The sequence below is a fragment of the Macaca nemestrina genome, chromosome 1 (genome assembly GCF_043159975.1).
Source record: "Macaca nemestrina isolate mMacNem1 chromosome 1, mMacNem.hap1, whole genome shotgun sequence".
In the NCBI taxonomy this organism is placed as follows: domain Eukaryota; kingdom Metazoa; phylum Chordata; class Mammalia; order Primates; family Cercopithecidae; genus Macaca; species Macaca nemestrina.
This window is the reverse complement of record NC_092125.1, coordinates 66,182,440-66,198,581: the sequence shown is the minus strand read 5'-3', so window position 1 is coordinate 66,198,581 and position 16,142 is coordinate 66,182,440. Positions and strand designations below refer to the sequence as shown.

The window sequence follows — 16,142 nt, the reverse complement described above, 5'->3', positions numbered from 1 at the left end:
CAGGGGACAGCAGGGAGTATTCCCCCCTTTGGGAGACTGTGATGATGATGATGCTCATAATAGCACCACTAATACCAACATTTACTGCATGCTTACTGGATACCAGGCACTGCTCTCAGCCTTTCTGTGTTTTAACTTCTTTAATTCTCACCACAAACGACATGCAATTATTATCCCCACTGACCACTAAGGCTCAGAGAGGTTAAGTCCTGGAGCAGGTAGGCAGCAGAGTCAAGGTCAGACCCAGCCGGTCATCTTGACCATGGATTTGCACCACTTGTTGGTTAAGACAGAGAAAAACCAAGGACAAGAGAGGTTTAGTGATTAGACCTGCAATTGAGTTGAACTGTGGTCATTTGAGTCACCTTGTGAATCTTTCATTAGGTGACAAGAACTATAAATGATAATGTAATCTGTTCTCCCTGGGAGTGTAAACTCCTGCCCCTGCCAAGCTTTCTGGGTATCATTTCTGGGCTGTCAGTTATAAGGAGAATTCCTGAAAGACAGAGGTAGAGACTGCCCCCCTCCCTGCCCTGGTGCTGATGGTACCAACAGCTGACAAGTCCAGGGAGCTATTCTAGCTGGGAAGTAATGGAGTCTTGGCACCTCCCAAGCACAGGACCTTGGAGCTTTATACCATCAAGTCAATGCACTGCCCTCTTGTTACCCTCTCTGGAGTCAAAGGTCCTTGGAGCCTCTGCAGAAGAAAATCTGCATAATCTTAATTAACAAAGAGATGTTAAAAAACTTCCCAGGCTTCCGCAGATTTATAGGGAGGGTAAAATTAAACACCACCACTAAAACCCGCTATCAGGGAATCTCGTTAGCACTAATGTTCATTTATAGTTTGACTTCCCCACATTTAATTCTTTTTTGGTGGGAGAGAGGGACTGACAATTTAAGACCCAGAAAGATGGTTTTATGACTGGTGCAGCTATAAATCAAACTTATAAAGTTCATAAAAATTGTTAAAATAAAAAATGGTTTAATAGGAATGTTTTATGGCCCATAACATTATTATAGCTGTTTTATTCCCTCTGCGTTAGGGGTTTAATTGGATCGCCACGATTCTGGGGATTCTCTGTTTTTATTGGATGGAGGGTAATCTTAAATCAAAATGGCCCCAAATGTCTTCAATATGGCTCCTCATTTATCAGCCCTCTCCCTGCAGGCTGGGTGCTGAGCTGGGGCACCCTCATAGAGGATGGGACAAGACACCATCTTTCTCGCTCAGTCCCCAAGAGTGGCTGCCCTTTTGGTGAAACTATTTGAAGTGATCCAGGCATTATAGGACCCAGGCCAGAAAGAAAGCAGAGCCAAAAGGGAAAATGGGCTTCAGACCAGTGTGACTCTAAATAAAATTCCATGTTAGAATGTATAATGAAGAGAACATGTGCTCTGGAGCCTGACAGACCTGGCTACAAATATTGGCTCTACCATATATGAATTATGTGACCTTTAAGAGGTTGCTTAGCCTCCCTATGATTCCATTTTTTTTTTCATCTGTAAAATGGGAATACTTGTTCGTAGCTCACGAAGTGGATAGGAGACTGGGTCTAGCCCAGTGCTGTCCAGTGGAAATATAATGCAAGCCACATGTGCAAGCCACATGTGTAATTTAAACTTTTTGTATTCGTCACATTAAAAAGGTAAAAATAAAAAGATCAATTAATGTTACATAGTTTATTTAATCTAACTGGTCTAAAATCATTCAATATGTAATCAATTTAAAAATTATCAATAAGATAGTTAATATTTGTATTCATACTGTCATTGAAATCCAGCATGTAATGTATATTTATAGCACATCTCAATTTAGACACAGCTCATCTTAGTTAGGATTAACCACATTTCAAATGCTCAGTCAACACACATGGCAAGTAGCCATTATATTGGGTTGTGCCGCTCTAACCCAATAAAAGCTCAAAAAGCAGCAGTAATGGTTGTTTCTAGTATTCCTGTACTCCTTGCTCTCTACCCTACAGCTATCTTATAACCCTCTAGAAATACTTGACTCCAACTTCCCAAGACACCTACATTCACCACACTGTACCTTTTGTACCCTCTTCAGGTGTCAGACAGGTCGGTGGTGGCTCTGGTCCCCAAACAGACCTCCTCCTACAACATCCCTGCCTCTGCCAGCATCTCCCGGACATCCATCAGCAGATATGGTGAGAACCAGGAGGGCAGACTGGGCAGCTCAGAGCAGAGTCTTCTGCGACCTAGCAGGGCCCACTCGCTACCCCTTCTAACAGCAGGCAGCCCTTGCTCCTGGGCTGTTGGTTTCTGTCCTCCCCAGTCCAGGCATTCCCAGGCAGCCTGCACCCTCAGACCTGTGGGAGCAGGTGGCATCATGTGCCCTTTCTTTGATATCCCTGCCTGGTGGAGGAGTCAGAGTGGCCCAGAACCAGGAAGACACCTGGCTGGGGGTTCATATATCCCAGGTTGCCTGGGCCAGTCCAATTTATGCCTGTCGTCCTGGCTGAATTATTAAGAGTGCCCCTCCCTTTACTCTTAAAAGTGTCCCAGTTTGATCAATAAATTAGAGGAGTACTGGGGCCCCCAGACCCTCTGGGCAATGAGGTTATGGCACCTCCTTGTCCCTTATTTTATTTGCTCTGGTTTCATATATGCACTAAGGCCTTGGGCTTCCCAACCAAAAGGCACCGCAGGACTGAACCCAGCAGCACCAAAAAGGGCTCAGGAAATTCCATACCCCAGGCCCCATGCAAGAAGAGACCCTTAACTCCCAAGAGGAGAATTACAACTTACAGCTCTTTAGTATCCAGATTTCCATTAAAGCACTGACGAAAATATCCTATTGACATTTTACCTATTAATTATTCATTGCTGGGAGTGTCCGAGTAGAGGTGACTCCCAAATTCCTGAAGGTCTCTCTAATTCACAAAATTTATAAATCCTCTTCTAAAAAAGCCTTCAGGCTCTTCTGTCCTCATGCCAACCAAGGATCCCTAAAATAACCTACCATATATGAGGTCCCTGCAGCCCCTTTTCAGCTGAAATGAGTTTATTCTGAGTGGATGCAGCAGGCGGGCAGGGATTCTGGGAGGATTCTACAAGCAAGGACGGTGGCTCAGTTACTCACAGCCCTCCACCACCCCCTTCTCCTCAGACTCCTCCTTCAGGTACACAGGCAGCCCCGACAGCCTGCGGTCCCGGGCCCCGATGATCACCCCAGACCTGGAAAGTGGGGTCAAGGTGTGGCATCTGGTGAAGAACCATGACCACGGTGACCAGAAGGAGGGTGACCGGGGCAGCAAGATGGTGTCTGAGATCTACCTGACCCGGCTACTGGCCACCAAGGTAACTCCTGCTCTGCCCAGACCGGGGAGCGCTTGTTAGAGGAGCACGTCCCTCCACTCCACAACACAGAAAGGATGTCTAGAGTGTGTCCTTCAAGAGGACCCAGTCAGACAGTCCAGGTACAGCTGGACATGGTGGCTTACGCCTATAATCCCAGCGCTTTGGGAGGTCAAGGCAGAAGGATGACTTGAGCCCAAGAGTATGGGACCAGCCTGGGCAACATATCAAGACCCAATCTCCACTAACAACAAAAAAAAAGAGAGATAGTCCAGTTCCCCGGGCAGGGCTTCCAAACAATCAGGCCACTGCTGTTCTCTACCCTTTGGCAAAAATAACAAACATATCTTTGCTTTCTGCATACTTCTTGAGGCTACTGTTTCGCTTCAGAGGAGTAGCTCTCTCCCTCTGGACCCCTTAAGCTCTAGGAAGGCACTGGGGTTTCTTGCTGATATTAGTTGGATAGATATTCTGACCTCCATTATCATTGTCCTTTCTATCCCCTTTCTGGCCACAATGGGAGGGAAAGCACAGAGGCCTGGCCCTGCCAGTAATCCAAGGGGAGGCTTCCACTTCCCATCCCATCCCACCCCAGCTACCCCCAAATGTTGATGCAAGCGAGGCTACATCTTCTAGCCTTCCTAGCAGGTAACAAAATAAGCCTGTAAGTATGACAATCAAAGAGCCCATATTTTCCAGGCGGGGCTAGATTTCAAATACTCTCCCCCATGGACCCTCCAACAATGGCACTGAAGTTTTAATACAGTGGCATCCAACTTACAGCTCTCAGACTTGCTCCCAGAGTGGCCCAGAAATATTCCACCAGACCCCATGTCTCCATTTGAGCTTTGCCTGATATGCTCAGCATAACAATAAGAGACCAACAAAGAGATAACAGACAAGGCTAGAGGTTTCTACTGACCCTCAGAGGTGTGCCGTGAGCCTGTAAACTGTGGGAGCCAGGCCAAGTCTTATTCCTGTTCCAGAAACCCTCCAGAGCCCTGTGGATCAGCACTCTGCCTGGGGGTGTTCTTGAGTCTAGACCCTTCACCCGCATTCCACACTCCAGATACCACTTGTCCCAGGCCACCAATATCCTAAGCCTCTTCATACCTTTCTATCAGACTCTCCCGGTCCTGCTGTGCTCCTGCCAGGAGGCACCTGGTCCTCCAGCTTGTTCCTTGGACACCCTTTCCAGACTGGCTTACAGCCTGTGTCCCCTCATTCACCCATGGGAAGCCCGGACTCAGGGCACTTCCTGTCTTCCTATCAAAGACCCTGATCCTACACCCTATGTGGAATGTGGAATGTGGCTGCAGGTTGGAGGAGAGATTCTTCCCTAGGATCCACAGCCCACCCAGTTTCTCCCACTTCCCCAGCGAACCAACAGTACCCTTCCCCCGCACCGCCCCACCCCACAACACTGCCTGCATAGCCTCATGTCCCAGACAAATTTCCAAGGCAGGATGGATCCAAGGCACCATCTGGTATGCCTGTCTGCTACCTGCCATCACCCCCGCTCCATCTCACTCTCCCCAACCCCTCCTCCAGGGCACCCTGCAGAAGTTCGTGGACGACTTGTTTGAGACCTTGTTCAGCACTGTGCACCGGGGCAGCGCTCTACCCCTGGCCATCAAGTACATGTTTGATTTCCTGGATGAGCAGGCAGACAGGCACAGCATTCACGACACAGATGTGCGGCACACCTGGAAAAGCAACTGGTAAACCCTAGGGGAGCTCGGCAGTAGGTGCAGCCTGGAGAGGCCTGGAGCTACGAGGGATGAGGACCAGGAGACGGGAGGGTGGGAGGGTAGCCTATTCTCGGCTGGGGCTGGGTGATCCGAAGCTCCTGGAACAAATAGTGCACATATGCTCTGCAGAGCCCACACAGTCCCTAGCTGCCTGTGCCAAGTAGGGTCTGCCTGGCTTGTGGCCCAGCACTAGGATGCACCCTTGAGTCCCCCAAGAAGAGCCTCCTCCCCTGGCTGTGAGATCTCTGGTTCTCAGGAGAAGGGAGCTGGGGGAGCCCATGCAAAGAACTGCATTGGAAGCCTGCAGCAGAGCTTCACAGCCAGGCATTGTGGGCCATTCTGAGTGGGGCAGTTCTAAGGCACTTCCTGAGATGGGGAAGCCCTGAATTAAACTGAGACCCCTGGTGAAGTTGGTCAGCACTGGAGAGGGAGTTCACACCTGCTATAGACTTGAGCCCACTGACAGGGAGGATTTCATTGCAAACTTGATCTCTTAAGGCCAAGTGATTATCCTGGCGCCATAGCTTTCAGGAAGCAGCAGGCAGAATGCCCTGTAGGCATGACTCTCTCCCCTAAAGTCACCTCCGCAACCAGACCAGCAGTGGGAGAAGCCCTCAGGCCCCTAGTAGGAGACTTTATCCTTATGGGTTTTGAACCTGGACCACAGACCAAGCTAAGGACTGGCTTTCAGGTCAGACAGGACCCGGCCAAGAGCTGGCATCAAAAGGCTTCCTTTGGGAAAGAGCACGGAGAGGGGAGAGGGGAGGTCCAGGCATTTGGGTTGGGCAGGCAGCCCATGCAGCTGTCTGGAGTCAGCGGTCTCCTCAGAAAACAGAGCCGACACAGATGGGCCCAGGCTGTTATTTGGGAATCAAAAGTCCTAGCAACCAACAAAACACTTTGGAAAAAGCCAACCCCAGCCCCATCTATTCCTTCCTCCTCCTGGGTCTTGTGGTCGCGGAGCCTTCCTCAATCTGCAGCTTCGATCACAGTGGAGTGAAATGGATAGGCTGGGGTGGCCCTAGGGTTAAGAGCCCACAGTCCACTTTGCCAGGATAGGCCTTCCAGATCTGCATTCCCTGGACAGCACGTGCCTGTCCCCTTTGCTTTGGAGCATCCCCAGCCCAGTGCCGGGAGAGGGCAATTCAGGGGAAATCAAGAGAAAGTCCAGGGTTATCCCCATCTCTGTACCTTCGGCGTGCTGGCCAGACCCAAGTAATAGAAATGCACTACCCTGGCATCGCGGTGTGGAGAGAGTTTCCTTATCCAGGCCTCAATAGCAAATGTCCAGGGAAGGATTACCAGAAACTACCCAAGGCTGCCAGAAGAAGGGGAGGGCAGAAGAGATGAGTCAGCTCTCAGCTGCAGCAACTCCTCCTGGGCTAAAGGAAAGTGAGGGATCCTGTTGTGTTTTGGAGGATAGGCAGAAATCATCATGGAAGGGCCCAAGTCTGGGTAATGCAGATCTTTCCCAAGACCTGGCGCTACTGAGACATTTGGGAAAGTTTGGGGCCCATGAGAGTCAAGAGAAGATGAAGAAGGGGAAAGAAGAAGAAGCTGGGGAGCTGGGAACATCATCTCAGGCTGGAGGACAAGCCTGCGACAGGGCCTGTTCCGCAGAGGAGTCAAAAGAGTTAAAGCCCAGGAGACTGCTGGAAAAGAAGGCAAAGCTGGGAAAGGAAGTAAAAACAGCAGCTGTTCTGATTTTGAAGGAGAGTAAATGGGCTTATCTGCTTTATGGCCTAAGGAGCAGAGAAAACTCATTCTCCTCTGGTTATAAATTCCCAAGTTGCAGAAGGAAGTCTCCTAACTACTGATCGGTTCCTCTTGGGGTGGGAAAATCTCTGAGCTACAGCGAGTCATTCCCAGGATGCCAACAATGGCCTCCACTTCTCCCTCTGCCCCTGCCCAGATACAAGAATGCCCTGGGGAGAGTCATGAAAGAACTTCCCCCAGGGGAGCCCATTCCTCGGCCCAGCCAGGCCAGGCCAGCCCTGGGAAGTAGCTTGGGCAGCCGGGCTGGGCGGGGAGCGCAGGTGGCGCCCTTTGTGCCCGCTCTGAAGCTGAGCCTGGGGCTGCTGGCTGCCTTCTTCTGGACAATGGCCACGGGCACTGTGAAGGGACTCCAGGAGCCTGGTGGCTTTGTTTGAAGCCCTGAGAAAATGTGCTGTCCTCTGTACTTGGACTTGCCTAGGGACGCAGAGGCCTTTAGAAAAGTCTCCCAGGAGGGAATGGAACACACCCAGCCCCACCCCTCGGATGTTAGAGATCAGGGTCAGCGCCCCCTTAGGACACAAGGTGCCTCTCCCTCCATTTCTCCCAGGTCAGTAACAGCTTAGGCTAAATTCACCCTGGCTGGACCCATTTTCTTCCATTTTACTCCTTTGCCCCTTCAGGTGGACGATTTGAACTTTGTGGGGGAAGAATATCAGTGGGCAGCAGAAGGGGCATGGCCCACATGCATTCTCAAGTCTGCTCTGCCTTTCCCCACAGCCTCCCTCTGCGCTTCTGGGTGAACGTGATTAAGAACCCCCAGTTCGTGTTTGACATCCACAAGGGCAGCATCACGGACGCCTGCCTCTCTGTGGTGGCCCAGACCTTCATGGACTCTTGTTCAACGTCGGAGCACCGGCTGGGCAAGGACTCCCCCTCCAACAAGCTGCTCTATGCCAAGGACATCCCCAGCTACAAGAGCTGGGTGGAGAGGTCAGTAGCACCCTCAGGACAGGCCCATGCCCCTATCTCCCTGCCCATTCCCCGCTCTGTAGACATCACTGACCGAGGACTCAGACGATGGTGTCTGTCACCTCTTCAGGACTTCCCGCCCCCCTCCCTGCCCATACCCCCTGCTTCGGGAAGAAGGGCGGCTTTGTGCCCGTGGAAGTCAGATGATTATCATCCTAATTACCATTCATTGAGCATGTGCTAAGCACTCAGCGTTCTAATAAGATTTTGTGTGTATCATCTCATTAAAATGTCCAGCAGAGTTGTGGAGCCGCTATTATTATCCCCATTTTACTGATGAGGAAACTGAGGTACAGAGAGGCTAAATAACTTGCCCTGCGTCACACAGCTAGCAGGTAGCAGAGCTGGGATTTGAACACAAAGAGCCTGGTCAGAGTCTGGGCTTTTAACCACTCTGTTGGGTACCGCAGCCACGAGCTCTCAGCTAGATGGAATCTACTGAAGAAACCCTGGCCTTCAGCCTCAACGTCAGCTTGAAGCAAGAGGCCAGAGGAAGCCACATCAGAAGAGAAATAGGAGGCAGGAGCAACTGGGGACATCAGTGCCCTCGAAGGACCTGGGCCCAGGGTAGCTATAGGTAAATGTTTGCTGAGGCCTCCATCAAGGCGCCTGTCCTGTCTCTGGCAGATACTACGCGGACATTGCCAAGCTCCCAGCCATCAGTGACCAGGACATGAATGCCTACCTCGCCGAGCAGTCCCGCCTGCACGCCGTGGAGTTCAACATGCTGAGTGCCCTCAATGAGATCTACTCCTACGTCAGCAAGTATAGTGAGGAGGTGAGACAGGGCCCCAGCGGGGACAGAAACCAACAGGCAAGGAGCAGGAAGCCTGACTCAGTCCTTAAATAACAATAGATGGCAATGTAGAAAAACATTCAGGGAGTCAGAAGCCCATGAGCTCAAAAATTATCATTCCTTTATGAGGCAACTCAACTCCTGATTCACTGAAGGCTTTATACGCTTCATTGTCTTTCACTCATTGTTAACACAATAAATAACACTTTTAATCATTTGTTTTCCAGTTCAAAGTATTGTATAATTAATTTCATTCTCTCTTAATGAATCAAACTATTGTTTGCACTCGGGCGGATCCTGTCAGTTACATTTCGGATAGACAGGTGGACTCTAATACGAATACAAGTTGAATAGGACAGCTTTGGAAAATTCACAAAGCTTCTCTAGCATTGAACTTGAAAGTAGTAGTAGTAGTAGCAGCAATAACTAACACTTGCATAGTACTTCCCATGCCAGATAATGTTTTAAACATCATGCATACATACATATATATAGGTGTGTGTGCATGTATTCATTCAGTTAATCATTTAAATTATTTAAGGTTACGTGCATGAAGGCAGAATGGAAAGGTAGACAGGGTGAAGAGGGAGGACTCTGGAAAACGGTGTCTTCTATTCTGAGTCCTGAAGTCTTCCTGCCTTTGTTTTTGCTCCTCAGCTCATCGGGGCCCTAGAGCAGGATGAGCAGGCGCGGCGGCAGCGGCTGGCTTATAAGGTGGAGCAGCTCATTAATGCCATGTCCATTGAGAGCTGAGAGGAGAAGCCTCGCATTCCTGGGAAGAGGGACCCGTCCAAGCTGTCACACTGGGAGTCTCAGATGGAAGGACAAGTGATGGGGATCAGGCCCCAGAGCTTGCTGTCCCCTGAGACCCCATCCTGGGGAGAGGGGAGGGCCCCTCTCCCTATGCAAGCCAAGTTTCGTCATAGCCAGTTCCAGCCGGGAGAGACAGTGGGCGTCATCCATCCACAGTGAGAACACCAGAGAACCCGGGGCCGGGAGAAGGTGGTTCTTCAAGCCGAGAGGCACGAGCTGGGGACAGTTCTGCCTCTGTGACTGCTGCTTTGCATGAAAACTCATTTGATGTATATTGGGGAAATAATAAGAACTTTATTTAATTTTTTTTAAGAAAAAGGGAAAAAAACAGAAATAAAACAAAAAGCCGCCCTGTTGATCCCGTCCAACTTTTGTTTAATTCTGATTTCTGTCTCCCTTCCTTCTTTTCCCCCATTCCTCCTTCTTTATATAATGCCCATTTCCAAATGCCAGAAAAAGCAAAGAGATGCTGAGAGACATTGGAGAGAAAATGACTGTCTCCTTTTCCTTGAAATTAAAAAAAAAAAAAAAAAAGTGAAGAGGAGGAGAAGAAGAATGAGCACAAGTATGCACCAAACACTTCGCAAAAACGGAGGCCAGTAAAACCTGGAATTATACCGGCAGCCAGGAGAGCATAGGACTTCCAGAACTTCGCAAAAATTGCAAAGCCATCGAGAGCTCACCCTGGCTGACTGGAAACTGAGCTTTACCTACCACATACCTGCATATTCTCATCTTTTGAGAGGAGATGCGTACCTAGATAGTACCAATGCTTTTTGCTACTGTTTTTTGTTTTGTTTTATTTAATCTTAAACCTCAACAAATGAGGAGCTGGTGTTTGATATGTTTCCTTTCAATTTCCCTAAAGTTACTATGAGAAGTGGGGTGAAGTGGGCCTCTCCCAGACCAGACACCTGGCCTCCCTGCAAAGGTTGGGCAGCCCTGCCTCATATCAATCCCTGTCATAAACCAGGCACCCTCGGGAAACGGCCTGGAGGTGTGTGGGCCAGGCCTCCATTAGGTTCCATTTGGAAGTTGATTTGGGGACATGGATGTTTGACTTTGGAGTTCACTCCCATCATCCAGTAGTTCCTGGCAATTAAAAAGAAAACAAAAATCAAACACTGTTTACAGCAAGCAATACTTGAAGAGCATAGGTTACAGAAGCTGCAGTATTTATTACTATGCTTTCTTTCTTTCATTCTCTTGTGCCTGGAGAGGGGAGACAACCCTTCGCTCATATATGGAAGCTCCTGACCATCTGGGCCTACAGCACTTCCTCAGTAGAAATGACTGTGGCACGCCCACGTTACTACCTTCTGCCTCTCTTTCTGCCTCTCGTGGACTTGTGGGTGTGAAGGACAAGTGGATGACTTCTCACTGGACTTTCCTTCTCTGTCTCTTCTGATGACGCCTAAAACTATGGATGACCAATTCTCCTGAGTGTAGTTTCCAAACAAAGAGACCAAAGCTCCATGCCCAGGTCCAGAGGCCCCGTAGAAGCCAGCGGGAGTCATCGAGAGGAAAGGAGCTCTGTTGGTGTCAGGACCTTGGTGGCCAGGATAGCCATCAGAGTGTCCAGGCCTTCCACATTAGCCTGGATCCGAGCAGCCAGCTCCAAATTCTCTGCAAGCAGCATTGGAGTCAGGGGGTAGGAGGACAAGGGAAGCAAAGGGGTGGGACTGGGGAAGATAAAGAGGAACAAGCTGCCCTTCCTCACTTTTCAAAGGGTCGAGAATCCTAGGCTATGATGCTGGGAAGCTAGACCAGCTCCTCCAAGAGAGACTGGACCAGGGTCATTTTCTCTGCTATTAACTCTGGGCTCCACCTTCTCTGTGCCCTGCTTTACCTCCAAGTGGTTCCGATTTCCAAAGGCCCTGCTGACCACATGTGACTCCCAGGAGAGGGCTGGGGGAGGGGAGCATAGGGGGCTGGCTTCCATCCTTGGCGTGTAGCTTTGGATCGCTGTCTAACCACACAGCAGACGTTGCCTGGTCCCCCCAGCTCTAGTTTCTTGCCTGAATGCAGCTGACAAATGGGAAGAGAAAAGCATTCAGCAAAATACTCAGGAAACTTGCTGTTTTCATTATAATTCACAACCAGCTATGCCAAGGCCACTTTCTTTTGAAAATCCACTTCTATTAAAGTTTCTCGGGACCTATTAATAGCCTGAAGGAAATACTAATGACTGGCCTTCCGCACTAAGCCAAAGTGTTTGCTCTTCATAGCACCCAAAGCTTATCAGCGCAGAGCCCATAATTCATGGAGATAAAAGGAAAGGAGATACAGGCAAAAAGAGTGTGAGCAGGAGACTTTATGCCACCCGTGAAAAAGTCCAGCCCACCCCATCTAACTTCTGAGCTCTGTTTGGGTGAAGATTTTCTGGCCACACGGCTGCTCAGACTGGCATCCAGGCTTTGCTCCACAAAGAAGCTAAAGGCAGTTGGACATCTCAGCAGCATCTCTACCAACCCTTAACTCAATGCATCTACCTGGCATCTCCCAGCAGTTACTTCTGGAGATAATTCACTGCCCCTGGGGCATTTTCTTGAAGGTTTGTGGAGAGTGTGGAGAATGATGGGGCAATGGCCAATTGGAGGGTGGAGAGGGAAGAGCCAGAGCTGGCTACGAGTGGTTTGGCCACATTTCTCAGGATTCCATGCGAGAGTTGGGGAACTTGGGCTGACAAAGGAAGTGGCCTGGGGCATCCTTTAGGAAGGAATTAAGAAAAGGGAAAAAGCTGGACTCAAGCCATGCCATGAGGGTGAAAGGTTGTAAGGTCCTGCCCCCTTTCCAGCTGGCCACTTGTTCCTCCTCCACACCTCTTGGCTTTGGGCCACCAAGAACCAATGAAGTTCACACCCTTTGGAATGAGAAAAAGAGGGAGTTGGTTGGCTTCTCTTCTCCCTGTTACCCAATTTGAGGATATTTTGACCTTGAGTAAGGATGAAGTGTTGAAGCCACAGCTCCTCTCTACAAGAAGCCGTTCATCTTAGAGGAGGCAGAGACTGAAGTCTCTCTCCAAAGTCTATCCAGCTTTGCTTCATTTCATTGATCTGCACAAGAGACAATGCTCTGGAAAAGAAAGATGACCTCAGAAGGGTGCTTGGCAAGACAGAGGATGCTAATGGGTAACAGAGAGCACCCCCTCCAGCTGGCCCTTGCTGCTGCCTCCCGTCCTCTGCATGGGGTCAGGTGCTTCTGTGCTTGCCGTCCTACCTCTCTCCACAGCATGGCTCTCAAAACCATTTTGATCCCCCATTGGCAGAGAGTTCCCCTCTTTACAGAGTTCAGTCATTAAAAGCACGAATCAGCTGTTAATCTCATTGGAGGAGGGAACTGTTTCCTGAATTCATTCATTCGGGAACCTTCTTGAATAGCCACTGTCTGCCAGCCACTGCTCTAGAGATGGGAAAACAGCATGAAACAAAACCAAGGTCTTTCTTCCAGCGAATTTATATCCTTCAGGAAGCTGCTTCCTGCCACCAACTTAGCAGGCAACAGTTCTCCTCCCCTAGTGGCACAGGGTACCAGTTTTGTAGGAAAAGGGCTCCAGCAAAGGAAGAGAGTAGACCAACCCAGCTGCCTTACCTTATTCTGGGGCCATTCCCCCAGCGATGAGAGCTGCTCTTGTTTCTACTGCCACTATGTCTTCTGGCAGCATATCACCTGCTGCTTGAGCTCCTGACCTTCCTTCAATTCCACTAAATAAGGACAGGAAATAGTCAAGACCCCTGGCCCTGCTGAGCGTGAAACAGAATCAATGGATGGGTGTGCTGGACGAAAAATGACCTGGGTAGAACAAATAGGGAGCATTTGAAAGCCTCGGGCTGATAAATCTCCAGGTGCATCCCGGTTGCCACACCTGCCCCCATTAACCTGCTGCTGGTAAATACTGAGCCAGCAGCTGCTCCAGGACAGGCTGTTTTTTTTCTCAGCCACACTGTGTCTTGCATGAGACTCCTGGGGCCTGGGCACAGACAGAAAAGAATTGAGACTCAGGAGGCTCGGTGGGTGAGAAAATGAAAAGTGGCTTCATAGACACAGGGCTGTGGGAGCAGATCCCACAGGGAACTTGGGAGATGAACTTCAGGGCCTTCCGATGTCTTGTCTCAGGAATATGCTTTGAGAAACATGGTAGCATCCTTTCCATAACTCAGTCTTTCTTCCCTAGTTTCCCTGAAGTGTGACATTTTAGTATCTGGAGCTCAGTGATCCCCATCAATGAGGGATAAGGTTTCACTCTTGGTATTTTCTAACTAGTACCAAGGAAAGTCCTGAGACATGATCACAGCCACTGCTCGGCAGACAGGGCCTCCGCCCAATAAGCAAACTGGAGATTCCTCAGCCTCTCGTGGACACCCACATCTCGTTCTTCTCGGCGCAGAAAAGCTCTCCCTTCAGCCTGAGCTGTCTTCTTTCTGCTGCAGTGCAGCCCGCTCCCTCCTGCCCGGGCCACAAGGAAGGTGGGAAACATCTTCTGCATTTCAAAGTCCTCACTTTGACTTATTTGGCCTTCATCTTGGCATGGAAGGTATGGCAGGCAGAATGGAAATGGTCCCCCCAGACAGAACAGATGTTCTTGCGTGTGTAAGGGAAGAAAGGACAAGCTCTCTGTCACATGAGACTAGGGGCCAGAACCCACCTGCCTTTCCCCACAACTTTTCCTGCTCAAACCCACTCCTCTTGACACACTGGAATCTGTATTATATATATTTTTAAGAAAATACAATGATGGTTGTCTGGTTTTGTTGTTTTTACAGGTGTTGTGGAATAAAAATTGTAAGAAAATTAAGTATTTAAAATGTTCCAATAAAGTGGGGTTTTTTGTTATTCTAATATATTATTGTGTACCTATTGTAAATACGAAACACTCCTATTTTGCAAGCTGAGGACACAATTTGTACTGTTGTTATATATAAATAAAGTTTACTGAATTAAAAATCCTTAAATCTTTAAATAAACCTGATTGTTCAGCAGCATATATGCAGAATAACATTTTACGGGCATATTTAAGAAGGGTACTCATGGAAAGATGAGCTAAGTTGTTTTGAGGGAGTTTTAGAACTCTCTCTGGAGCCAGAGCTTATTAATGTACCCGTCATCATCATCAACATAACACAACACACACACACACACACACACAGAGGATGCCCTGGCTTATACCGGTAGGTGAACACACACACACACACACACACTCACACACACACACACAGAGAGAGAGAGAGAGAGAGAGAGAGAGAGAGGGGATGCCCTGGCTTATACCGGTAGGTGAACACTGCCCCCTAGTCCCAAGACCTCAGAATACAGCTTTTCTCCAACTGGAGGCAGCAAGTGCACTCCATGAGTCAGGACACCTTCCCAGAAGTGAAGGGAGGTTTCAGAAGAGTGAGATCCTCCTCTGCCTCCATGCTTAATACATGTTCTTCATGGGTATGTACACTCATGTGTACAAAGTGCACTCGTGTTTGTACAAAACATGTATTAAGCACGGCCTGGCACTGTGGTAAGTGCTGGGGGATAACATAATACATAAGAAAGAGGTGATCCTTGTCCTCATCAACCTTTTAGTGTAGTGAAAATCATAAGCATTCTTAAAAAGGAATGTTTCACCATGCATTGAGAAGTGGTGTTTTGGTGTTTTTATTTTTGTTTTCTTTTGTTTGTTTGTTTTTGTCATTTTCAGTTAATGGATTAAAGGTAAATAAAGGGAAAGATGCCAGATAGTGTGTGCTTTTAGATCCAGTGCAGGTAAGACAAGAAGGCGGGCCCTGCTTAGGGGAGACCAGCAGCTGAACTGACAAAGTTCAGAGGCAGCATGAACATCACAATTCCGCAGTAAGGCTGAGAAGTTGGGAATTGATCTTAGGACTCCTAATCCTTAGGGTTCCCTTAACCCAAGGAGCTCATGCCTCCTCTCCTCTGTACTTTCATCTTTCTGTTTTAAATTCTGGTATTCCAAAGTGTGTAGGTAACACTTCTGCTCTCTGGTAAGAGAAATAGATGAGAATAACTCAGGAATCCATCTGACATCTCAACTTAGCATGCAAGCAAACTGCTGTTCACTGTTTTCTTGATAATGGGACCAAGAGAGTTCTGCGTCTTCAACCTCATACCAAGCACTAAGAGTAGAGCCTCCTGAAGGATGAGGTGCAGGCCCTGCCTTCAGAGTGCCTGCAGTCTAATATGGACAGCTAGCACACAAGGGAGAATGGGGCCTGGGACTTATAAAACAAAGCATGTAAACAAGTGCATGTTGGTAAACATGGTGTGTGCTTACAGCTTCAAAGAGATCATAATTGAGAAGATCGTCAGTCCTGACTTAGCAGCCACTGAGTTCACAGTGTGTCCCCCATCCACACCGCACACATACACACACACACACACACATCCTTCCCAAATGGAATAGAGAGATGCAAAAGCTGGTCCCGAGGGTGAGAAAAATGCAAACATAACACCATGAGGAGTCAAGAGGAGAGGAGAAGAGTTCAGTGCTGAGGCATGCATGTAATTAGTGTGTCATTTTCAACAACACGGTGGGCCTCAGGCCTGGGGAGTGCACCCTTGGGCCTGGGGAGTGCACTAGAGCTTTTTACTAACTTTAAACCACCCTCCTCTTCTCTCTGAAATGCAAAACTAGAACCCTGGAAGCACTCTAGTGTCCAGCAGTGAAAAAGGTGTCTCTTCTCAGTAAAAGCAACAATATGGCCCCGGTG

General features: G+C 48.8%; 1 protein-coding gene across 1 annotated transcript in view; it reads left to right on the top strand.

The window, feature by feature from the left end:
- Positions 1-9,811, top strand: part of LOC105484884 (plexin A2) — a 217,468-nt gene extending 207,657 nt beyond the window's left edge. The window contains exons 27-32 of the mRNA XM_011746981.3: positions 2,072-2,171; positions 3,134-3,324; positions 4,873-5,042; positions 7,566-7,778; positions 8,445-8,595; positions 9,271-9,811. Of these exons, the coding sequence (XP_011745283.2) occupies positions 2,072-2,171; positions 3,134-3,324; positions 4,873-5,042; positions 7,566-7,778; positions 8,445-8,595; positions 9,271-9,366 (921 nt within the window). The 3' untranslated portion in view covers positions 9,367-9,811. The remainder of the gene's footprint in view (positions 1-2,071; positions 2,172-3,133; positions 3,325-4,872; positions 5,043-7,565; positions 7,779-8,444; positions 8,596-9,270) is intronic.
- Positions 9,812-16,142: the final 6,331 nt, after the last annotated feature.